The 25,143-nt window shown below is 47.8% G+C and overlaps 1 protein-coding gene and 2 long non-coding RNA genes across 4 annotated transcripts in view; 2 read left to right on the top strand and 1 right to left on the bottom strand.

Annotated features, from left to right (window-relative positions):
- LOC144226800 (uncharacterized) overlaps nt 1-22,327 on the top strand; it is a 221,983-nt gene extending 199,656 nt beyond the window's left edge. For both annotated transcript variants that reach the window (XR_013333739.1, XR_013333740.1), the window contains one exon: nt 22,108-22,327. This is a non-coding gene — a long non-coding RNA (uncharacterized LOC144226800). The remainder of the gene's footprint in view (nt 1-22,107) is intronic.
- The window catches only part of LOC144226801 (uncharacterized), a 497,259-nt gene that overhangs the window by 249,605 nt on the left and 222,511 nt on the right, over nt 1-25,143 (bottom strand). The window lies entirely within an intron of this gene.
- SFRP4 (secreted frizzled related protein 4) overlaps nt 23,646-25,143 on the top strand; it is a 13,859-nt gene continuing 12,361 nt past the window's right edge. The window contains exons 1-3 of the mRNA XM_077758314.1: nt 23,646-23,747; nt 24,128-24,260; nt 24,472-25,141. Coding sequence (XP_077614440.1) covers nt 23,646-23,747; nt 24,128-24,260; nt 24,472-25,141 — 905 coding nt within the window. The remainder of the gene's footprint in view (nt 23,748-24,127; nt 24,261-24,471; nt 25,142-25,143) is intronic.

The following is a 25,143-nucleotide window of genomic DNA, read 5'->3' as shown; positions in this document are numbered from 1 at the left end:
CCCAGCTGGGATTTTCTCTCTCTCTCTCTCTCTCTCTCTGTCTCCCTTTCTCTCTCTCTGACTCCCTCTCTCTCTGCCCTCCCCTGCTTGCACATACTTTCTAAATAAATATTTATTTTTAAAAAAGGAGTACAAAGACATTAGTATCAATATTAGAGCACTGTCCGTTCATAAACACGGGACTCTGTACAGAGGCCTGTTCCACGGTCCTCTCGGTGGCGGCAAGCCCCGCAGAACGCCTGCCCCGTGCGCCCTCGGCGGGGACTGTCGTCTGCGATCTCCTCCTCGCCATCAGCAGCCCCCCGTGTGCCTTCCCAAGCCCCAGGCATCCAGCCCAGACGGCTGTTGGTCACTGTCGCCAGAACTCCGGCGGGATGCTTCTCACAGCGCGGGGCTGCGCCCTGGACGGTGCGCACCACGGGCGGGCGTGGGGGGCCCTTCCTGAGAACAGCCCTTAGCCCCCGAATCCACAGGGCGCAGGCGGGGGGAGCCGGGCAGCCTCCACAGAGCTCCCGGGGACAGAGGCGGGCGTCCCCCCCAGGGGAGACCATCACGTCCTCGCCCCCTAACGTGGAGCTGTGGCCGCGCAGGTCACAGGTAGGCTCGGAGGCCGTGGGAGGCGAGAGTGAAGCACGGGGCGGGGCGCGGCCCCGGCACGCTGGGATTCCAGCCGGCGGCCACCTCCTGGACGCAGGTCTGTTTCCTCTGGTGTCAGGAACCTTCCTTTCTTCTGCTTGGAACTTTTTGTGTGGCTCATAACCAGGCCTCCTCTCGAGGGGAGTTGAGGACCCCACGGGTCCCCCTAGGGCCCCGGAGAGCAGCCGCTGGGACGGCCGTGGGGTGCTGTGGGGCAGCACAGACCCCCGGCCCCCGCTGCCCGCCCGAGGAACGGCCACCGGCCGCGGAAGGGAGGGCTCTGCCTGCTCCGCTCTGTCCCGAGGCCAGCTCTGCCCCGCCACAGAGGTCAAAGTTACTTTTAAAATGAGAACTCTCTGGAGCATCCGACTTTGGTGCAGGTTGTGATCTCGCGGTCCGTGAGTTCGAGTCCCGCGTCGGGCTCTGTGCGGACCGCTCAGAGCCTGGAGCTGCTTCTGACTCTGTGTCTCCCTCTGCCCCTCCCCAACTCGTGCTCACTTGTGCTCTCTCTCAAAAATAAATAAACATTAGGGGCGCCTGGGGGGCTCAGTCGGTTAAGCGTCCGACGTTCACTCAGGTCATGATCTCGCGGTTCGTGGGTTCGAGCCCCGCGTCGGGCTCTGTGCTGACAGCTCAGAGCCTGGAGCCTGTTTCAGTCTGTGACTCCCTCTCTCTCTGACCCTCCCCTGCTCACGCTGTCTCTCTTTCTCTCTCTCAGAAATAAATAAAACATTAAAAAAAGTTTTTAAATAAATAAACATTAAAAAATTTTAAATAAAGCAATAAAATTAGAACTCTGGACTTGAAGTCATCCTTATAAAATGTTAATGTTTATTACTTCTGGGTGGTCTGAGCACAGGTGTTTGTTACAGTGTTCTCTGTACTCTTCTGTTTTCAAAATATTTAGTATTTTTAAAAGAGGCCATAATCTGATACTGAGGTTGTGTTGACAGTGCCTTAAGTAAAACAGAAAATATTAATTTAATGGGAAACCAAAACTAACCGAAATCATTGTTTTTCTGTTTTTCAAAAGCCCAAATGGGTAGAAAAGCGAGTACTGATCCACACGGAGTGTTGGGAAAGGAGCCGCTGAGGCTTGGGTGTGCGCGGGAACACATTCACAGTGCAGAGGTGAGGCGCTCCGTCGCAAACAGGATACAGGCTCCAGAGCCCGAGACAGAGCCATTAGGTCAAAATGCAGAGATCAGCCAGGGTTGAAATGAATCATCTGCCCGGGACGCTGTGCGGGTTCTTCCCTGCGCAGACCCTAAGGGCTGACGGTCTTCAACAGAACCTCGGGCCCGGGAAGCGAGATCAGAGCCTGGCTCTGAACTGAAGGGCGTTGCGAGGAAGGGCGCCGTCCGTGACACCCCCGGGGTGCAAGCAAGGTGAGGCGCTGGGAAGGGCCTGGAGGACAAGGCAGCCCGCCAGCCCTGGGCCTGCAAACCCCTCCTTGCTGGCCAGATCCTGAGCACAGCACGGTTCCCGGGAGGGCCCGGCGAGGCCTCGGCGGTGAGCAAGGTCAGGCCGTCCGGGCCGGGCGAGGGGACAGCGGGCTGAGCTCTCACCGCAGCCTCGGTGCAGACGGGTGCCCAGGCCCCATTCTGCCTCTCGCCTCCTGGCACCGAGGACTTCTGTTGCTTCTGACGAATTTCTCAGGCCGCACTGACCATTTCTCTTCTTTCCTGAAAAATCCATTTTCTTAAAAAGTAGCTTCTACCATCCCCATGTTCTCCAAAACACTGAAAACCTGCAGACGTTTTAGATCTTTTGAACATGGGTGTCTGGTTTTGGTAAAACTGATTCATGTTCAAAGTAAAAAAAAAAAAAAAAAAAAATCCAAACAGAAATGGAAGATGACGTAAAAATGGCCCCCCAGAATCTCGAACTTACGGAAATAACAACTCTGTACCTCTCTGTGTCTAAACATACAGTGATATTTTCATTTCAATTTCTTAAAAGCCGGTAAAATAGACAGAACATAAAATTTACCACCTTAAGCACTTTTAAGTGCGCAGCTCACTAGTGCTAAGTGCTCTCATTCTGTTTCCAGAACTCTTTTCATTTTGCAAAACTGAAACCCTGTGCCCATTAAACAGCTCCCCATGTCTCCCTCCCCCAGCTCCTGGCAACCACCGGTCTCCCTTCTGTCCCCGTGAACTTGACTTATTTAGGGACCTCCTACAAGTGGAATCATTCGATAGCCAATCAACTGTGTGATTGGCTCATTTCACTGAGGATAATGTCCTCACGGTGCATCCATGTTGTCGCACGTGTCAGAGTTTCCTTCCTTTTTAAGGCTAATATCCCATTGAAAGTATACAGCACATTTTGCTTACCCATTCATCTGTGCCGGGCCCTGGCTTGTGTCCACCTTTAGGCTACTGTGAATAATGCTGCTATGAATGTGGCTGTACAAATATTGTACTGAGTTTTCATTATGTGTCTTGGACACATTTTACAAAAATGAGTGAATATACTGTCTTCTTTTTTTTTTTGTAATGAATGAATATAATGTTCTCTAACCTAAATTTCAATTTAATTTTTTTTATCTTAATGTTTGCTTTGAGAGAAAGAGAGGGAGAGCACGTGCAAGTGGGAGAGGGGCAGAGAGAAAGGGAGAGAGAGAATCATGGGGCTCCATCTCACAAATCATGAGAGCACAACTTGATCCAAAATCAAGAGTTGGGTGCTTAAACGACTGAGCCACCCAGGCACCCCTCTAATGTACATTTAAAATTCAACAATGTGTCCTTGATAGCCTTCCATGTCAAAAAATATGACATCTATGGAATCATTTTGTCCTAATTCATTAAGAAATGTTTTTTGAATGTTTATTTCTGAGAGAGAGAGAGAACGCAGGGGAAGGGCAGAGAGGATCCACAGTGGGCTCTGCACTGACAGCCACAGGCCCAGTGTGGGGCTCGAACTCACGAGCCAGGAGATCATGACTTGATCCAAAGTTGGATACTCAACCGTCTGAGCCCCCCAGGCGCCCCTGAAATATTTCTTAAGTGCAGAAGAGCTGAAGGACTAGTACAATGATCACCTTTGTATCAACCACTTAGATTTTGGCATATTTGCTTTTTCTAAATATTTGCTAAAAACAGGGCCTGTCTTGCCTCTGGGCCGCACTACCATTATCACACCTGAAAAATTAAAATTAAGTCCCTAATGCCAGCTAATGTCTGCTCCATAGTCAGCTGTCTCCCCAGAACTCATTTTAAACTCTTTTTAAAAATCAGAACGCAGTCACGTCTCAAGCATTATATTTGGTAGTTACATCTCTACTGTTTTAAAAATCTGGAACACTACTCCTATCTTTTTAAAAAAATGTTTTTAAATACGTATTTATTATTGAGAGACACAGACAGAGCATGAGCAGGGAGGGACAGAGAGAGAGGGAGACACAGAATCTGAAGCAGCTCCAGGCTCTGAGCTGTCAGCACAGAGCCCGACGCGGGGCTCGAACCCACGGACCGTGAGATCGTGCCNACCTGGGCTTGAGTCTCTGAAGACCCCAGCTCTGCACACAGTCCCCGTTCTAGATTTTTGTCAGTGTCCTAACTTAAGTTGTTGCTCTAGAACCTGTCATCCCTCCCAACTGGACATGGGTTCTAAAGGCTAGATGTGCTCTGGTTAAAGATTTTTGGAAAGAAACGGAGAAGGCTGCGTACTTCCTGGTGCGTCACATGCGAGGACAAGGGATGTCCCAGCCCACTCTTAGCGCTACCGACTTCCATCACGTGTCGTGACTCCGGATGCCTTCACATGACGATGTTTCCCTTCAGAGTCAGCAAGTGATTGATCAGTAATACTGTGTGAAGCTGGGGATAGCCTGTTGGCCAATAACTGTCACCTAAAATTATGTCCTGAATCAACTATGTCACCAGAGATGGGTGGGAATGGTACCAACGGTATAACAAATGACATCTATCTATTTATCAATCATCACTCTGGACCCAAGAATTTTTATGTACTCAGTGTATGACAGTTAAAGGCATTATTCCATTTGATGCTCAAATTGTCCCAAGTTCCCTCAGTGGCAGCTGTTTCCAGCTGGTATTTGTAGCTTTGATGTGGCCCCTTAGTGTTCGAGTGCTTGTGTGTATATATGTATGTGTGTGTGTGTGTGTGTGTATGCTTGTGTGTATATGTATATATATGTATGTGTTTGTGTATACACACACACTATATGTATGATATGTGTGTGTACACACACACACACACACACACCACGTTTTGCTTCAGTGGTCCCCTACTCGTGACCACTTAGATTATTTCCACAATTTGTTAATATTAACAAAGCTGAATATAAATTGGAGAGAAACCCTTTTGCCTTTCTCTGTTTACAACCCTATGAAAAGTTTATAGATTGGAATTGTTGGATCAAATAAAATTCCCATTTTATATTTTACAAGATACTACTGTTTCCCAAAAGGAATACCGGGATTTTTAACTGGATGTAGAGCTTCACTCACTGTTTTCATTAGAAAGGTGCTGACAGGGCGCCTGGGGGGCTCAGTCAGTTAAGTGTCAACTTCAGCTCAGGTCATGACCTTGCCATCTGTGTTCCAGCCCCGCATCGGGCACCTGCTTCAGATTCTGTCTCCCGCTCTCTCTGCCCCTTCCCTACTCATGCTCTTTCTCTCTCTCTCTCAAAAATAAATAGACATTAAACAATATTTTTTAATTTTAAAAAAAGTACTGAAAATCTGCCCAACTAAGGGCCCCTGGGTGGCTCAGTCAGTTAAGCATCTGACTTCGGCTCAGGTCATGATCTTGTGGTTCGTGAGTTCAAGCCCCGCGTCGGGCTCTGTGCTGACAGCTCAGGGCCTGGAGCCTGTCTTTGGATTCAGTGACTCCCTCTCTCTGCTCCTCCCCTGCTCATGATCTCTCTCTCTCTCTCAGAAATAAATAAAACATTGAAAAAAATTTTTTAAAGCATCCAACTCTTGATTTTGGCTCAGGTCATGATCTCAGGGTTCGAGAGATTGAGCCCCACACTGACAGCATGGAACCTGCTAGGGATTCTCTCTCTCTCTCTTTCTCTGCCCCTCCTCTGCTCTCTCTCTCTCCTCAAAATAAATAAATAATCATTGAAAAAGTTTACCCAACCATACTAAGGCAGGGGAAAATCTTTCTGTCTAGTTCAGGATAAGGTTACAGACACTATGAACTGCACTGTACCAAAGCTGAGGTCGAGAACTCCAGGTTCCCAGTCTATTACTGGTGAGCTGTGTGATCATAATTTCAGTCTCCCTATGTCTCAGAGGTAACGAGAGACCCAAATTTTGAAGCTCAAAGCATTTGTATGAAGATGATTTAAGACGGCAGATATAAAACTGTTCTGTAAATGCAAGGGATTGTAGCTTTGCAGGAACGTCGGGAAGTGGCTCTGTTTACTGTTACCCATTAATGCTTAATGAGGAAACAACTCATTTAACTTGTGTACATAGACTTGATCGGCTGTGTAACAAAGAAGGTCTAGTTCATCCGGGTGGGACGAAGGATGAAGGGGAGACCAATCCTGAGTGCAATAGCAGACCCCTCGGCCGCAGCCCTTTCTCTCTTGCTGCCTTTCAATATAGAGGTTAAGTATATTCATCTATTCACTTCCTTAGTTTCCCTTAGAGCTAGGGGTACAGTTGGCTCTGGCCTTGGAAATCTAAGAGGAAGTCTGTTGGGAGAGGAAATGCCCTGGAGATTTCTCTTCTCCCATAAAGGCAGACTCCCTGTCCCCTTGTATGTCTTTCATTTCCTGCCTTTGAATAAAGGGAGAGAAAGCTCAGAGTGGAGGCAGCCATCTTACAGCCATGAGGCAACAGGTCAGCGGGCCATTTTGCAGCCGTGAGCGAACAGTCTCTGGAGAAGACCCAGGGGCCTGGATGATACTGTTGAGTCAAACCTAGGAGCACGTGTCACCAGAATTCTGAGGTAAATTACAACCATCCTCGTAGTTGAAGCCTCCACTCATCAATTTTCTGACACGTGCGGCTGAAAGCACCCTAGATGAAATAAATCAAATCCACTGCTTTATAGTTATTATCAGATCCATTTTTTTAACAACCCTCCAGGAGCCCTTCATTCCAGAATGCGCAGGGCCCGAGGATTTGGCTAAGCCCAGAACCCACAATACCAGAGCCTGACCTGGGTGTGGGGAAGCCTGAACAGCTACTGCCCATCCAGCCAGGACGCAACTGTTTTTCTGTCTTGAATCAGAGCAGCGAAGGGGAAAAAATACAGTCTGAGGCAGAGGTTACAGACTGGCAAATTCAGCTGGCTGACACATTATTAGCTTTTTCCTTTCTTTCTTTCTTTTTTTTTTTTAACAGATGAGAAAATATGAGGCTTGGAGCATAACTAAGTAGTAAATGATGTGCCGGGATTGGACTCGGGGTCTGATCTATCAGATCCGTTCTAATTCACTAATGCTATGATCCTTCCCATCCACATATAACTGCTTGGCCATCCGAGCAATCTTCAGTTACAGAAAAGGGAGTGGACAGATATTAGATTGTGATTTCAAAAGGACTTTGGCTTTTGTGGAAGAAATTGGACAACCTCTGGATTTGTTTAATATGCAATATAATATATTAGTAATTCGTGCCAGCTCTGTGACTTGAGGCCGGAAGAATGGAGTTTCGGCCACTTGCCATTCTGGCGTGTACCGAGGTTGAGTTACACCCTACAGTAATTATGAGACATAAAAGAAAAACGCTATTTCAAAATTGTGTTAGACACCAACTTCATTGTGTAGGCTGATACCAACCACATACAACAAAAGGGATATTAAATTACTGGATAATGCAGCCCTAGGAGAAGTAAAATCAAAGACTAATTTTGCGTGCAATTTAAGAAGCTGTACGGTGATGGAACTCCACTGCTTGGATTCTAGTTCAAAAGAGGAAAACGCTGCTCCAGAAACTGAAGCGATTTTCTGTTTTTCCAAAAATGTTTCAGGATGAATACTGGCGCAGGCATATACTCTTTCATCTGATGGAAGATCATGAAAAATGTGTCATGAGTTCAAGCTGTCTTTGTTTTTCAGCATTAAAAGGAAGATCCTCATTAGTACCGAGGTACCCATGTTGTGATTGCACCTGGTGATTTCTGGAACCACATATCAGAAGGTATAAAGAAGTCTGGGAGGGTATTAGGACAGTCAGGTTCATACAGTCAGCACCCTGCTTTTCAGGAGAAACTTCTCAGTTGCACTGTGTGTAAATATAAACGCAGACACTCTTCCAGCTAACAGTTACTGACTCTGTAAATCTTATTTTTTACTTTCTTTGGGATTTGGGATAATACTGAATTTAAGAAGAGAATAATGTGTGACCACAACAATAGCTCTCTACTAAAGACATGATTGAAAATATATGGGTTATGTAAGAAAAACATGATTACCGAAATAGCAAATGCAGCAGAGGCGACACAGAATACTTTGGGAAACAAAGAAACAAACAAACAAGAAACAGAACAGTGAATTAAAAGGTATGATTCCAGGACTCTGGGAAGAACATGGGAAGGGATGAAAAGGCTACTGGAAAGTTAAGAAATTTGGGGGAACACGGGGTGCCTGGGGGGCTCAGTTGGGTAAGCATCCAACTTGGGCTCAGGTCATGATCTCACGGTTCGTGGGTTTGAGCCTCACGTCGGGCTCTCTGCTGACCGTGTGGAGCCTATTTCAGATCCTCTGCCTCTCTGCGCCCACCCCCCTTTCAAAAAAACATTTAAAAAAAAGAAATTTGGGGGAACTGATATAAGAGAACCAACACATCTAAGTACAGAGATATTCTACAAGAAATAAAGAGAGAATGTTTTCCTTCTTGCTTGTAGAGTATCAAGACTTCAGAAACAGCAGATGAAATCTCCCCTAGAGCTAGACATGACCTGGAGGTGTTAATGATGTTCCAGGATAACAGAAACAACCTATAAAAACTGGGGCAGGAAAAAAAATTATTAAAACTAAACCAAAATTAGTTTGGTATCAGACTTCTCTTCTAGAGCTCTAAATGCCATATAGCAAATTTTTAACAAAAAATACTATTATTATGCAATGAATTGTTTACTTATTTTGAGAGAGAGACAGAGTGAGTGGGGCAGTGGCCGAGGGAAAGGGAGAGAGAGGGAGGGAGAGAGGAAGAGAGAGAGATCCAGGTGCCTCTGTGCTGGCAACACAGAGCCTGACAGGAGTCTCAAACTCAGGAAACTGTGAGATCATGACCTGAGCCAAAACCAAGAGACAGATGCTCAGCTGACTAGGCTATCCAGGCACCCCTATTATCCAATGAATGGTACACACCCCAAAGTTACCGTTACGTAAAACAGCAATAAGGAGATGTTCTCAGACATTCTAAATTTCTGGAAGTACACACTGGCAACAGTACCCTCTCGGAGGAAAATTAATTGAATACATTTTCTAGCTGACATAAACATGAATCAAAATAAAGGATTCAGATAGATAAGAATATTAGCAAAGAAGAAATTGCGGTGAATAATAAAAGGAATAAATAATGTATGTTTCTTTTGTGGCAAAGCTACTTAGAAGTTCGTACAAACACACAATAAAAAGTCCTCTGTGTTTAACAAGTGAGGAGGTTGACCTTTTAGAGGCTTGACTCAGCGGAGTGAAAGAAGGAAGCACTAGAAGCCATGCAAACACTTTAAATTCTTTTCAGCCTAGTGAGTGGGACCTAAATAAGCGTGCATCCTTTATAAAAGAAGTTGTATTCTGGTAACAGAGAAGTGGATTCCTTAGGGGAACTGAGACATCNGCTGAGGGGGATCACTGTCCAAAATACAGTGTATGACAAAGAGTCATGCAAAGGGTAGAAGGCTCAATTCAGAGAGAGAGAGGACTTCCACACGCAGAAGAAACATATAAACCACATCAGAACATGGCGCTTAACCAACGGCATTTCGGTGGTTATTAACTCTGGAGCAGATTCTCTCTCCAGCACCTCTGCTCCCCAGGGGGTGAGCTGGTAAAACTGCACACTGGTCCACTGCCCTGTTCCAACTCAGACAACTCCATGGTTTCTCCGGCATCTTCCTCAGAGGAACATCTGCCTTTCACAACTTGGCATCCTGGATTAAGAGATCCCTGGTGAGGCATTCTGGGAAGGAGGATTTATAATTCCTGGGAATACAGGATGTATCTCAGTAAGGGACTCAGTAAGGTGGCGGGTTGGGGGGGGGGGTCTGTTTTAGAAGCTTTGGAGCCAATGCAGATGGTCTGGTTTACCACAGTGCTCCCTGCAAGGATTTTCCAGCAAACTCAGGAGACCTTGCATCAGGGGTGAACCTGGAGGCCACGCCAACCAGCGTGGTAGTTCACGGCGCCTCATACATTCCTCCGAAGTTACATCTCACCTGTAGCTGATGACGCTAAGTCAGCCTGAGGAACTCATGTGCCCCTGGCCCTGTACCACCACCATCTTCCCGTCTCACTACACCTTCCTTGGCGACTTCTGAGACACTCCAGAAGAGCAGGTTCTCTGGGTTCCACGATCTGAGTGTTTGTGTCCCTCCTCCAACCACCAAACTGATCTTGAAAACCTAATGCCCACGGTGATGGCAGGAGCAGTGAGGTCTCTGGGAGGCGATTCATGAGGGTGGAGGCTTCACGGATGGGATTAGCGCTCTTACACGAGAGGCCCCAGCACGTGAAGATACATGTGAAGATACATGCTGGGGCCTCCACCGTGTGAAGATACAATGAAAGGTCTATGACCAGAAGGGAGCCCTTCCCCACCCATGCTAGCACCCTGATCTCAGCTGTCCACCTTCCAGAACTGTAAACAATGAACTTTTCTGGTATTCATTACAACAGCCTGAACCTCCTGAGGCACTGGGGGAGCTTGGAGGGGTTACTTTGGTGCCTCCTCTCGGGCAGGCTGACGTTTCTCACTCATTGGCAGAGCTCACACTCCGGAACTTTCCTCGCTGATCTAGCGTTGGCCACAACAAAAGCAGCCTTCCGTGAACGGGGCAACACAGCCTTTTTGTCCAGCGACAGCTGCCTTCTGTTTAAAAGCTGTCTGTCCAAAAGCTTCTCCATTGTTTGGAGGGTCTGAGGGCCAGGGGGGAATCCCGGGGTGGGGGTGGGGGGTCAGATTCCTCAAACGTCCTCTCCATTCAAAGAGGCACTGATTCTGAAGGAAGCCATTGGCACTTGGGAAAGTCGCAATGCCCACATGGGGGAAAATTCTCCAAAACTGGGACTGTGGAGCAAGTGAAACTCTGAAGATAGTGTTTGATGAGGGAAGAGCTGGGGACGAGCTCGTGGATGAAATGAACACGGCGGATCCATTTCAGCAGGTCATGGTAGCTCTCCTGGCGGGATCCACCTCAAGCCTGCTTACAAAACTATACAAAATATGGGTAAGCAGTGCCATCTGAGGTCAAAAATTGTTCTTGATAAAGGAGATACATGATGTACAGTATAAATAATTAATAAACCATAAAACCCTTCTGTAAATCCATAAGTTGATTGTCAACATATCATGAGGGGAAAGAAAATACAAATACAGAATATTGAGAAGGAAAAAAGGATTGATAGATAAGGTGGGGTTGTTTCAGAGTTCAGAGAATATCATAGAAATGTATTAGGATGATAACTATAATCTTGATGAAATGGAAGATTTTCTAGGAAAATATAAATAACCAAAACTAATGCAGAATTAAGCATAAAGTTAAGGGGATAAATGGCCAGAGGTGGGGAAAAACCCTTAGAGGGGTCTAATGAGGTCTTAGATCTTTGATCTCAAAAGGAGATCAATGAGCTACTTTTCCAAAAGGGGTTGGGTCCTAATGGTTTCAGGAATTATTTTTTTCCAACCCCAAGTCTGTAGAGCAATAGAGACATATAGAAAGCTTGCCAATTCTTTTATCATTTTACAAAGCTTTTTCTATATTAAAGTACAGAAAGCAGAAAAAATAAAAACTAAAAACAAGCTGAATTGTGGCTAGGGATTAAAAACAAATCTTAAATATCAGTGAGTCAAATTAAGCAGACTACTAAAAGACTAATACATAATGATAAATTAGAACTTATTTTAGGAGCACAAAGATGGTTACTGTAAAGCAATCCAGTAGTACAAATCCCTAGGTTTGTGAAGTTTCGTATCCACCCCGATTAAATTCTTTATAAAATAGGTCAGAAAAACATGAAGGAGTGTCTTGGTGAAACCAACAGCCCATAGGAGACTTATGTGTAGAATTTCAGAGACAGTCACAACACAGTGAGAGTCACAATAGGTGTGACAGCACTGTAGGCATGTCATCGTGCACTTGTTCTTTCTTCATCATTTTAGAAATCAGTTAAAGATAATTAGCCTCCTGGGGCATCTGGGTGGCTCAGTCGCTTGAGCGTCCAACTCTTGATTTCAGCTCAGGTCATGATCTCAGGGTGGTGGGATCAAGCCCAGTGTCAAACTCTGCACTGAGCGTGGCGCTTGCTTGGGATTCTCTCTCTCTCTCTCTCTCTCTCTCTCTCTCTCTCTCCCCCTCTGCTCCTCTCCTCCACTTGCTCTCTCTCACTCTCTCAAAATAAACATTAAAAAAGAAAAGAAAGAAAGAAATTATTCTATTAATGGTTACTTTAGTATGAGAAACATGTACAACATTTTGTTAAATATAAAAAAGTGCAGACCATTTTTCTATCTTAATTTTCAAATTTCATACACAGGAATAGGAAAAGAAATCCAGACACACATGCATCAGGGTTCTTAATCTATATGGAGGGACTATGAGCCATCTTTACTCTCTTTACTCTGCGCTTCTGTGTTATTCAGGCTTTTCTGCCGTGAACACGCATAATGCTAGTCATCCAAAAGCCATAAAACTGGTGTTTATTCGCTCAACACACATTAATTGAGTCTTACTACGTACCACGCACTTCTAGATGCTGGGGTTTGGGTGATCAGCCAAACCAGTAACATTCTCTCACTGATGGAGAGACAGATAAACACCGGACAAATTAACCGACCAGACGATGTTACGCAGGGATCACGCCCTGAGGAAAACAGAACAGGATGTGACAGAGAGTGGCTGGTGGAGGGGGCGTCGCAGAGGGTCCCTCTGGGGAGATAGCGAGCTGAGACCCGGTGAGAAGCCAGTTCAAAGATGAGCGAAGGGGACGAGTCAGCATGGATGAGCTCGCACAGTGAAAATAAGCCGGTTGTGAAACGGTATGTGCTACAGGATGCGTGCCGGGCGTCGAAAAGTCTCCTAGGACATTCAGAAGATGCTAAGAGTAGTCATACTGGTTGAGCAGTTATGGATAACTTTTTCCTCTTTGCTTACTGTATTCTGGATATCCTTCTCCAATAAATAAATGTGTCAGCATTATTACTCACTCCCTCAGTTATCTCCCCATAACTTCAGTTATCTCCCCCCAAAAATCTAGTTCTGTGAGGCTAGAGATACAGCAGCAACCAAATCAAAGTTCCTAACAATGATGCCTTGCTTTGGGGCGAGGGGAGGCAGAGGAGATGAGGAAACAGGTTTAAAAAACATTAAATAGTAAGTCAGTTAGCAGTAAGTATCTTGAACATGTAAGGCGGTGACGTGGAGTGTGTGAGAATGTTGGCAGGTGAGACAGTCAGATTTGGGAAGGGGTCGTGCGGCTTTTTGGGGAAAACGCTTTCTGTGCGCAGGAAGCAACAACACAGGTGCCAGCAGTGGGGGAGGGGAGGAACATGCTGAGCCCTGGGCTGGAGCGCGCTGGCAACCAGGGGATGCTACATCACAAGGTCAGGGACACGGTACGGAGGGAGCAGACCCCTTAGGGCGGCTGGGCCCTTGTAAGGACATTTATTCTCAGAGACAGAAAGGCACCGGAGGCTTCTGATCAGACAAGTGATATGATACAATATTTTTAGTGGAATCACCATTCAAGCTGCTATGCTGAGAACAGAAAGGGGCAAGTGTTGAAGTAGGCGGACCCATTAGGAGCCTAGTGCCAAGAGCCCAGGCAAGAACATTGAGGGTTTGGACCTTCGGAATGGTACTGAACAGGGAGAGTGTGAGTCTCCACCAAAATTAGAGACGATAGGATCTGCTTATGGATTACCCGTGGCCTGTGGGAGAAGAGGAAATCAGAGGTGGCTCTGAGGGTTGGTCCTGAGCAAATGGAGTAGCAATTAGCTGAACCTGAGAAACCTGCAAGAAGGATGACTTTCGATGTGCCTGTTGGTTTGTTTTCAGGGGAGGCATCGGTTTGGGGTGTGCTGAGTCTGAGATGACGATCGGAGATCCAAAGGAAGAGGTCAACTCAGCATTTGGATATAGGGGCTTTGGGGGAGGGTACAGGACTGGGGTCGGGGGAGCTCTGGGCTGGAGACACGCATGTGGGCGTCCTCTGTGGGGAGATGCCATCTAAAGCCATGACTCAGCTGAAGGCACCAACTGAGGGGTACAGACAGAAGAGTAAAGGGATGGAGGGGCGCCTGGGTGGCTCAGTCGGTTGAGTGTCCAGCTTTGGCTCAGGTCATGATCTCGTGGCTCGTGAATTCAAGCTCTGCGTCGGGCTCTGTGCCAACAGCTCGGAGCCTGGAGCTGCTTCCGATTCTGTGTGTGTGTCTCTCTCTCTGTCTCTCAAAAATAAAAATAAAACATTTAAAAAATTAAAGAAAAGAAAAAAGTAACGGATGGCAAGCCTGAGCCGTGGGACCTTCTACCATTAATGGTCCACAGGAAGACGAGGAAGAACAAAAGGAACTGAGAAAGAAAGGAAATGAGATGGAAGGAAGGACATGGGGAGAATGTGGTGTCTTGAAGGCCCCGTGAACAAAGATATCAAGATGGAGGAAATGAGCATCGTAAAAGGAGGGCTGATCAAAGATCAAAGTTAGTAATGTGAAGCGTGCTGCTCTCCAGCTGAGCAGTCTCAGGGGAGGTGGGTTGCTCAAAGTTTGGTTGGCGGAGGTTCAAGAGAGGATGGGGCGGGGGGGTCAAAAATTGGACTTAGCTTGAGATTTGCTTTAAATAGAAGGGGAGAATGGGGCTTCAGCTGGTGGGATCGAGACAGGAATTTTTTCTTTAAAAATGGGTAAAATAAAAGAAATTATAAAGGGGAAAATAGAAGATTTTTACTGGAATTGGGGAAATATAAGACTATCACATTTAGTCCAGGAAAAACAAACCACTAATTGGTGGAATATTTTCAGATCTTTGGGCACTGTGCCCCTGACCGCCATCTTCGAGGGCAGAATCAGGAAGAAACGGCTCAAGGTCAACGGAGTGAAGTAAAGATGCATTCCGGGCAGTTGGGGGGCCACCTCCGGCTTCTAGTTAGAAGTTAGTCTTATACCCACCAGCCCTGTGACTCTGTGGGGCTTGTCTTCCTTGGCACTTAAAGTTCCTTGCTGGCTGCTTCTCCTCTGCCTCCCCCCGAAGTCCAGGGTCGACACACTCACTGAACTAAGACTCAAAGCAAACTTTACAGGCTTCCAAGAAAATCTCTTCCTTGAAGAAAAACTCAGTTTTGCAAATCAGCATGGTTTATTTTCGAGGATCAAAAGGCCACAAGTGGTCAGATTTCCTGAGCTAATAATAAAAGAAAGTGCTGGCTCTTGGTCTCACGAGAGATCAAGAGGAGGGAAGAAAGGCAAAAAGAGTCCATCTGAAATCTGAAAGTCATGATTTCTTCAGATAGAAGCCTAATCCAGGCAAAACAAGGTTTGCAATTAAATAAATCCATGGAGCACTTCATACTAACTGACCTCCCCCAGCCACACAGATACATTCTGAGGACTGACAACCATAAAGTCCTGAGAAATCCAAAAGAAGACAAACATAAAATATATATATATATATACATACACATACATATATGTATATATACATACACATACATATATGTATATATATATACATACGCATACATATATATGTATATATATAACCTGATCTTCCCCTTTCTCTCGTTCAACAATGTTGTCTAAAGTCACAAGGTAGGGCCAAGCAAAGTAGCCATCAGCATGGCCTGGTTGAGGGTGCAGAGCCCAAGTGCAGTGAGGAGGACACCCATGTAGGAGGGGACATCACAGCCATGCACAGTTGGTTATACTGCGACTGAATAATGGGAACCAGTTTTCTCTGAGAAGGGGCCTATGAAAACAAACCATGTGGTAGTGGGGTGAAATTGGAGGTTCTGGGGCAGATACATATGTGGATCAGAACTGGACGCATAGCAATGTATGCACATGTAAATCTATGTGTATACGTAAGAGTGACTCTGTGTGTGTGTGTGTGTGTGTGTGTGTGTGTGTGTTGAAATCTATATTCCCTTTCCTTTGTCCCCTGAGAGGGTGTGGAAGCAGCACCACCTAATAGCCATGAGCATAATGAAAGCAGAGATCTTGGCATCCAAATATTATTCTCCGGTAAAAGTTACCAGAGCTTCTTGAGAAATGGCTCAAGAAATGGCGCAAATCTTGACTTATTACAAGACTTAAGCAGAGAGGGTACAGATGATTTGGGGATGTCTTATTGTGGCAACAACAAAAAAAAAAGGTGCTCACAGAATAAGAGGTACGTGTTAAAAGAACATAAAAGCCAACTTAGAGAGGTGCCTATTGGCCACATCTGGGATAACGTGAACATCAAACCAAACAATGAGAGCAAATGCATCACAGTGAGAATCCTTGAATCTGTGCTGATACAAGTAAATGAACAAGTTGAATGTCATGAAAAATGGGGTGCGTACCTGGTTTTATTTTGTACATGTATCCATGCGTTACAAAGTTAAAAGGTGTCACTTAACAGTGAAGAGACTTTGTGGCCACCACATAACCAAGCGATCAGAGGGAACATCGGGGAGCAGCAAGAACAGAATACTACCTCTGTGATATTCCTACCACGGGTGAATAACTAGAATATCATCGTAAGGACACATTCAACTAAAAACCCAGACATGAGGAACAGTCTACCAAATAACTGGTTTGCCCTCTTCAAAAGTATCAAAGTACAAGAAAGACTGAGGAACCGTTCCAGACAGAACACCTAAATGCAATGCTTGAATATAAACTGGGTCCTTTTTGCTATAAACAGTATAAAAGAACAATTGCATTTCAGATGGTAGAAATGAATCCGTGTTAATTTGCTGATTCCTAGGGCTGCGTTGCAGTTACACAGGAGAATATCCTTGTTTGCAGGAAATACACACTGAAGTATCTGGGAGTTGTAGGGATATCACGTTGGCAATTCACTCTCAAATGATTCAGGGGGGGAAACTGGCTGTGTACTATCACTGCAACCTTTCTGTACGAGCGAGACCATTTCAAAATAAAATAAAATTCTATATCTCTAAGGGTAAAAACCCTTATCCTGTTGTTGAAACACAATGACCGTTGAAGTTGCCTAGTGTGATAACAGCCCTTGGGATTAATCTTCCACAGCAGATATGTGGAGGAACATTCTGGAAGCAGTGCTGTTCATGCCCTAGTGTGCTCAGAGCTCCCCCACAGACGAGAGCCTTCTGAGTGTGCAGCCAAAGCACTTGAGGGTGGTCCCTCTTTTCTCTAGCCATTGAATACAGGTTTAGGTGAAAAAGAGAAGGGAGAAAAAGCATTTTGGTTTTATCCATGCAAAGGGACAAGCTGAGAAAAGAATTAGAATCCATGTCAAGTTCATCGCATCTTGGTAGAAACAGGAATCAGCCTGATGTAATAAAAGCATGATTAATATCATTAAATCATTAAATGATTAGTATCATTTAATCTCTAAGGAAGAAGGCCTAAATAGTATTTAGTATAAACATTGTAGATCCTTAAAATTAAATTCAAAGACAAGAAACTGATATCCTGAGAAGTAAGGGATATCATTGCAGTGGGGAAGCCAGGGCTCAAGGCCATGTCTGGCATCCCATGACCCTCTCACTGCACGTCTGTGCTCTCTCCACAACACGATGTGGCTTTCTCCAAAAATACGAAACAGAAACGATATTCTGCTCTCCGAGAAATAGAATGCCCAGGCAAAACTGAGGCTGCCAGGAACTGATCAGAGTTTGATTGAGAATCCATTTTCTTTTCATCTTTTTTTTTTTAATTTCTAGGAGAGAGAGAGAGAGAGACAGCGTGAGCAGGGGAGGGTCAGAGAGAGAGGGAGTCACAGACCGAAGCAGGCTCCAGGCTCTGAGCTGGCAGTCAGCACAGAGCCCGACGCGGGGCTCGAACCCACGAACTGCGAGATCATGACCTGAGCGAAAGTCGGACGCTCAACCGACTAAGCCACCCAGGTGCCCCTTCTTTTCATCTTTTACCCCCGCCCCCCCCAAATCCCCAAAGGTGTAGGATTGGTAGTTGAATGGTCTTCTAAGATATGCTCCCTAACACAGCCAGGCATATTTTCTTAATCCCTCTCTGCTCACTCTGTATCAGTAGTGTCATTGATTCTAACCCCCAAGCCACCATTTTGTAAGTGGGCGCAGTGAGCTACTGGTGGCCTAATAAAATTCATTCAGTATCTACACTGCTTCTCCCACAAAGTTCAACACGTTCACTGAAATATGAAAATAATCTTCTTGCTTTTCCTGGGTCTTCCAAATGTGATACTTTTGAGTTTAGCCAAGGAGTCAGGAAGGACGGTTGGAACCAGAAAACAAAATAGTATCAATTACTAATATTTCCCATTCTCTGCTAAGGCTGTCTTATCTGAAGCTTATAAAGTCGTTTAATCTTTTCCATCATCTCAGGGAAAAGAAAGCCTGGAAAATCCTAGTCATTCCACAGTAACTATCAGTGGGATTTTCCATAACTATCTGGATGCAAAATAAAAATCTTAAGAAGTTGATCCAATTCTAAAACTTACTTCTCAACTTACTAATAAATATGAAGAGACAACCCATCCATTTTTTCTTCAAATAACATCTGGTTTCTTGGCCGGACTGCTATACCTGAAAAAGCTTCCGAGTTTATTCCAGCAAATCTACATTTAAAGAGCTTAAAAATGCATTTATGCACTTAAACATTCTTTCCTACATCTGACTTAAGGCCTGAGATGGGACTGTGAGACAGGAACTTGCCAGGAAACTGGGAAGATGGGGAATAAAATTGCCTTCTAAAAACTAAACTGTGAAATCAACAACTGACAGGCCAGGACAAAGGCATGAGAAATCACTGCATGGGGGGGACAAAACCCTCTCGGTGCAAGACTTGGCCGAGACCAACCAACTAACGACAGAACACATGCACATAAAGGCTATAGTAATCGATCGTGGAGTCATGGATGAAGAAAGGTTGCTGAGACAGCCTGAACAGTACTCGCCAGAGTGGAGGGAGTCTGGCCCAGCAGGGCCGGGGTAGCACAGAACCATTCATGGACGAGACCTGTGTCTGATGAAAATGAACGCATCACTTCGTCGCAGCCCCATTACCCTGGGCCGGCCTGTCTTGTTCGTGATGGAAAGCTCAACGCTGCACGTACAGCCTGGCCAAGAGCAGGCGATCATTAGATTCAGTGACTCTGCTCCAACTTTTTGCTCACAACCTCCTGATTATAATTTGGCTCGCCTACAGGGAGAGAATGACCTAGTCTTGTGGCTCTGAGCATTCTGGCCCCCGTGCCAGCCACAGCACTCGCTGAAACATACGTTGTAGCTGTGAAGCCTCTTCCTGTGAGTCACCTCCCAAAGGAAGGGCCCTGGAAGGTCCAGAGGGTCAAGCTGCTGAGCCCACAGGCTGGCAGCGAGTCTCTGGGCCCAGGTCAGTTTACCAGGATGGTGACAGTGATGCTGGTGTCGGAGACGGCCGAAGCCACGCACTGAGCATGGACTACGTGTCAGACCCCGCACCACGTGCTCTACATCCTGGAACTGGGTGAAACCCCACGGCAATCCAATACATTAGGCACCATGAGTATTCCCATTTTGTAAATGAGGAAACTGAGGCTCAGAAAGCTTTAGTAATCTCCCCACCGACCCACATCAGGATGCCTGCACTCAGACCCAGACTTACCCAACTCTAAAGCCTAATCTCTTACCTTGTGAGAATACAGCGTCTGGGGGAACGGAGCCTGACCCTTCTCCTGGCCACACCCCTCTGCTCAGCAGTGCTCTGGGCCATTCCAGTCCGTCTGCGACATGACCGTCCATCGGTACGCCAGCCTCCCCATCAGGGCACTAAAGGCTAGCAATTTCTCCCCGGTCAGAAGCGCGCAAAGCCAACCGTATCTCAGTGAACAGCACCAGTATCTCCTTCACGCCATCAGAAGCCCAAGATGGCCACCTCTCCTTGACTCTTCCCTCTCCTCACCTCCTCTTGTCGGTAAACCCCCTCCATCCGTCCCTAATGAGTCTGCTTCTCGCCACCTCCATGGCGGTTACCCATCTTACACCTGGACCCCGACAAAAGTCCCCCAGATCAGGTGTTTGCTTCCACCCCTGCCCTCCTTTATTGGAAACCATACACCCAGTGATCAGCCCGTAATGCAATCATGACATTCCGCTGTTTGAAAATCCTTCAGTGAGTCCCAACCTCTCCACATCCTCCGTCTTCAGGCCTAACAGTGACTGGTCTGCGGTCCTGGGTACACACGCAGCCTGTCTGCTCCAGAATGTGCTGGAATACACCCGCAGCCCCACCCCAGCCCCAGCAGTCTTCCCTCCTCAGGTCACTGGTGCAGGGGCTTTGAGCCTCACGCACGCGTCAGCTCCTGCAGGGAGCCTGGGTTAGCGGCCCGTCGAAAGTGCACCCGTTACACTCAGCACATCCTTCATCTCACCGAGTGGGAATTTTCCTTCATGTAGCTCTGCTCCCAGACCGGGACCTCCCCAAGGCCCAGGACCCACTCTGTTTGAACAAAGTGCTTGCCATGGAAACAATGCACGAAGAATGAATGAGAGCCTGGTAATATAGCACAGGTACCGGAAAGCACCCAGCTTCCTGGAGTCCCAGCTGAGTGGTCCTGAAAAAAAAAACTGTTGAATCTCCCTGGACCTCAGATTCTCGGTCTATAAAACCAAGATCCTTAAGTTTCCGCTGTTAAACGGTTGTAAGATTGTCATGTAATACTGGAAAGCCCTCAGCGCAATGCCAGGTATAAAATAAGCACACAAACATTGGTTGTTGTTACTATGTCCTTTGAGGCGGAACCACAGTGTTCTTTAAAGGCCTCCGAGATATTTCCAGGCCCCTGCGATGACTCGATGACTCGGCTGCTCCAGATGTCCTCAGGCCTCACGTTTCACCTTTCCAAACGCATTAGCTTCCATCCTCGAATACACGGCTTTGAAAGCTTCTGTTCCTTCAGTACTTTCTTCAAGACACCTAACTCCTCAACAGACGCTTTTAGGTGAAATGACATCATTTGCCCCCATCTTACAGCTCCCTGGGGCCTTCAGCCATGGGCTCACATGCCTCCTCCTTATGCAAATGCCACAGAGGGGCCCGCGTAACCCGCGCACACGCACAGGAACGTCACAGGGAGCGGACAGGTGGTGACCCCGAAACAGAAATCAGGCCTGAAAGGGGGCAGGAGGAAGCGGAGGTCTCAGGAGGAGGAGGGCCATTGTCGCAGCGGACGTGGGAAGGTGAAGCGTGAGGCCAGGAACAACATGGCCTCCCTCCTCCGTGGAATACTGTGCAGCTACTAAAAATAGCTCAGGGTCCAGTCAGTAAAATGGCAAGTAAGAACGCATTAAGAGGTGGTGTGTGCAAAGAAAGATCATGACTTCTGATCACAGTGTGTCTAACTTGCTTTAAAAATTGTTAAGGAAGTTGGCCCAAAGGTCCACAGTTGTAACCGGGAGGTGATATTTTCCTTGACTCCCCACACCTTTTGCAGGGTCGCCCCACGCTTTTCAGATGCAACCAGAATTCTTAGCAGAAACACCCTCCGCGCGCCTGCCTCGCAGACGGCTCCGGGAAGAGGGGACGCGGCGCAAACGACACGCCCGGGGCCGCGGGGGCTCCGNCTGTCTTCGCTTTGCTCTCTGCTGCCAACAGGAAATGCAGTGGCAGCGGTGCCACTAGCACCCTGCAGGGCATCCGCGTGTTAAAGGGGGGGACGGCGTGGGGGGCAGGACGGGGAGAAGGAATCCGTTTTCGCCAGTAACCGGAGGGGCCGCAGATAACCACGAAACTAGGAGATAAGTTCATGTTCAAGGTCAGTGCCGCTGCACTTGCTGGGCCCCGCACCCCTTGCCTCTTTATCAGAATTGGCACCTTCTTCCTCCAAATAGAAAGGTCCCTTCCTGAAGAAATGATATCAGTCATTATCATGGCCATTTTCAAGCCACCACTCTTAGTACAGAGCCCAGGGGACTAGGGGATAAGCCCTTGCCCTTGGGCATAGGACTCAGGGACATTGCCTTCAGGCTTCACTTGCAGTGAGACTGCTACCCTCACCCAACACCTGACTACACCACAAGCCTAGAGGTGTGTGAGTCTGGGAGTTTAGCATCAAGAACAAGGTTAATTGGGTTTAAGGTTTATGTTTTGATTTTCTTTTCGTTTTTTTTTTTAGGTAGGCTGCACACCCAGCACAGAGCCCATCGGGGAGCGCTTCTGAGAGCTGACGCTCACAATTCTGACATCAAGACCCTGAGCGGAGACAAAGAGTCAGACACTTAACCAACTGAGTCACTCGGGTGCCCCTGTTTTGTAAGATCAGGATGTACCATATGGAATCAAGAAGAAAAAGAAGCAACATTAAAAAATAAAATAAAAAGACCCTCGCTTTCCAAGTTTATAGCGTCTTTTCTGCTGATCTGTGCTTCAAGGATGAGGAAGTGAGCCAGGTGACGTGAGAGAGAACATTCCTGAGCGAAGACAAGGGGACAAGAGAAAGTGGGTGGAGGGCTGGGGTTTGAGGGGAGTGATTTGGAGCCAGATCCCTCAGGGCCTTGAAACCAGGGAGAAGCGCCATCCGGTGCGAGCCTTAGGAAGCTCACACAGGCCCGAGTGTGGAGGATGGGCAGGGAGCAGCAGGTGGGAGAAGCTGCTAGGATCCAAATGAGAGACGCCCACGTCTGAACTAGAGCCGCGGCAGGGAGAGTGAACGGAGATGGGAGCTACAGAGGAGGGGGAGTGCTTTCCGGTTGGGGCCACTGGGGGCTCAGTCCTGGATGAGGAAGGAAGCCAAGCCAGTTCAGGATTGGCTGACTGCGAGATGCCTGCGGGGCAGGCAGGTAGAAATACCCCCGGGGGGCCGGGGGACCGTTGGATAGGTGCTTCCAGAAACCAGCGGGGCTACAGGTCGGGTGTCAGAAGCAATTGGCATCTAGGTGGTAACTGAAGGCAGGGGCGGGGGAAGGGGCCACGTGGGCAATATCTGGAGACAGTTTTGATTGTCATACGGGGTGGGGCCGAGCCTCCACTGGCATCTAGTAGGAGGAGGCCAGAGAGGCCACTAAACTTCCCAGAATGCACAGGACCCAGGAAAGAATTACCTGACCTCAGCATCAGCAGTGCGGGAGTCCAGAAACCCTGCAGACGGGGTGTGGGGGGAGCAGGAAGAGAATGGGCCCGGAGCCCTAGCAGGGAAGCAGCCCTTTAAGGAGGCTGAAAAGGAACCACCGGAGAGAAGCCACTGACCAGGGGGGGCTTCCTCAGTTACGTGAGCTATGGGCAAACGACCGTCAGGTACAGGGTCGTGGATTAAGTGCTAAGGCAGGGCCAGAGTACGGAGGCCGGTGACACAGTGTCCCAACGAATCCTTCACTGCTGCCCCTCCCCAAGTGGAAACACTACAGCCCCCCGAGGAGGCCAAAGGGCTCTAGAGCAAAGGCCTCTTACCTTCTCAGCCTTTCTTAAAAGGCCATGGAGAAGTCAGGGAAATAAATGCCTGCAGTGCTGGGACTTGGTACTTGCGGTTAAACAGAGGCAGCAGGCTCCGACTGGCGACACATTTGCCTCTTCAAGCAACTCGCGGCAAAAGGGTCAGGAGTTCAGCCGCTTCTCAAAATCGTATTTTCTTCCCTTGTAGGAATTTGGGCTGCAAATATTTTTCACTAAGCCAGGGGGGTTTGACTCACTGGCTTCTACTGCTGGGAGTGGCTTAAGATGTCGTCTGGGTTACTCCCTGTGCTTGATGCTTCGCGGGCCTGGTCTGGCATCTTGGGAGCTTGGGTCCTGTCCTCGCTGAAACTAGCACCACCTCTCGAGGTGGGTGACGCTGCCCTTGGATGCTCTGGGCTTCCCCTAAATAGAGCCTGGCTCCTTGGATGAATCTGGAAATAATATGTGTGTCATTTGTCCTCTCAACTTGCCACGTTTAATTCATGTGCCCTAAAAAAAATAATAAGATGGTGCATTTAAAGTGCTTAGCCCCACACCCAACCCGTTGTAAATGCTCAGTAAAATGCCAGCCGCAGTTTCTGTTCATTTTATTTTTTAATCGTGGTCAGAGTCAAACTAAACTATCGTTGTGGGTCACAAGGTGACCACAGCCAAGCTGCGACCAAGCTAAGCTTTGGAGACAAACAAAAGCAAAAAGCAATTACCTGCTGTCTGTCCAGGTTTCTAATTAGACTATGTTTTTAAAGATGAACATTCAGAAACCATGTTTTCATATGCGAACGTCCCACGAAAGCATCACATACCAGAAATCTTACTGCATGGAGATTAGTGTACTCGCAACAGCAAGGCCTGCGTCTTCTGCGCAGACCTTAGCCAGCGGTTGGTTTTATTGCCTCTTCCTAATAAGAAGAGAAAAGAGAAAACAAAATGTACACACTTGCTTTCCATGGTACGCAGGGCCTCGCTCAACTCAAATACTCTGCAAGCACATCAAAAACTCAAGAGTTTAGGCTGCTGCTGGGTTGGAAATCACTTCGGGCCTGAAGGGGGAAAAGTTTCTTTTTCAGGTTGTCGTGTCCGCTACTCACAGGTGTTCACGCTGGAGGGAGAGCCGGGAGTGGGAGGGCGGAGGGCACGTCGGCGGATGGGGCCCNGGTCCCACGGGACTGTCCCTCTCGCTTCTCACGCCCCCTCCTGGAGGAAGCAAGCGTGCTTCGAATTAAGGGGCGGCCGAGGCTCCCCCTTCCCTCCATCCGCCTCTGTCTACACTCGGGGAGCCTCTCCGGCACAGGGCGCAGAGTCCAGCTTGGGCGCCAAGGCGCGTCCCTCCCTCTCCCGAAATGCTCCCCCGCGCGCCCTTGGGTCCGGCGTCGGAACGGCTGCCGCGGCGCTCGCTGTCGGGGCGGAGGGAAGGGACCGNTCCCCATGTGCCGCCACATGCCCTGGAACCTGACGCGGATGCCCAACCACCTGCACCACAGCACGCAGGAGAACGCCGTGCTGGCCATCGAGCAGTACGAGGAGCTGGTGGGCGCCAACTGCAGCGCCGTGCTGCGCTTCTTCCTGTGCGCCATGTACGCGCCCATCTGCGCGCTGGAGTTCCTGCACGACCCGGTGAGGCCGTGCCGCTCCGTGTGCCAGCGCGCGCGCGCCGGCTGCGAGCCCCTGGTGCGCGCCTACAACCACAGCTGGCCCGACAGCCTGGCCTGCGACGAGCTGCCCGTCTACGACCGCGGCGTGTGCATCTCGCCGGAGGCCATGT

This window comes from Crocuta crocuta, unplaced genomic scaffold (genome assembly GCF_008692635.1).
Source record: "Crocuta crocuta isolate KB4526 unplaced genomic scaffold, BGI_CrCroc_1.0 scaffold103, whole genome shotgun sequence".
In the NCBI taxonomy this organism is placed as follows: Eukaryota; Metazoa; Chordata; class Mammalia; order Carnivora; family Hyaenidae; genus Crocuta; species Crocuta crocuta.
This window is presented reverse-complemented; position numbering and strand designations above follow the sequence as displayed.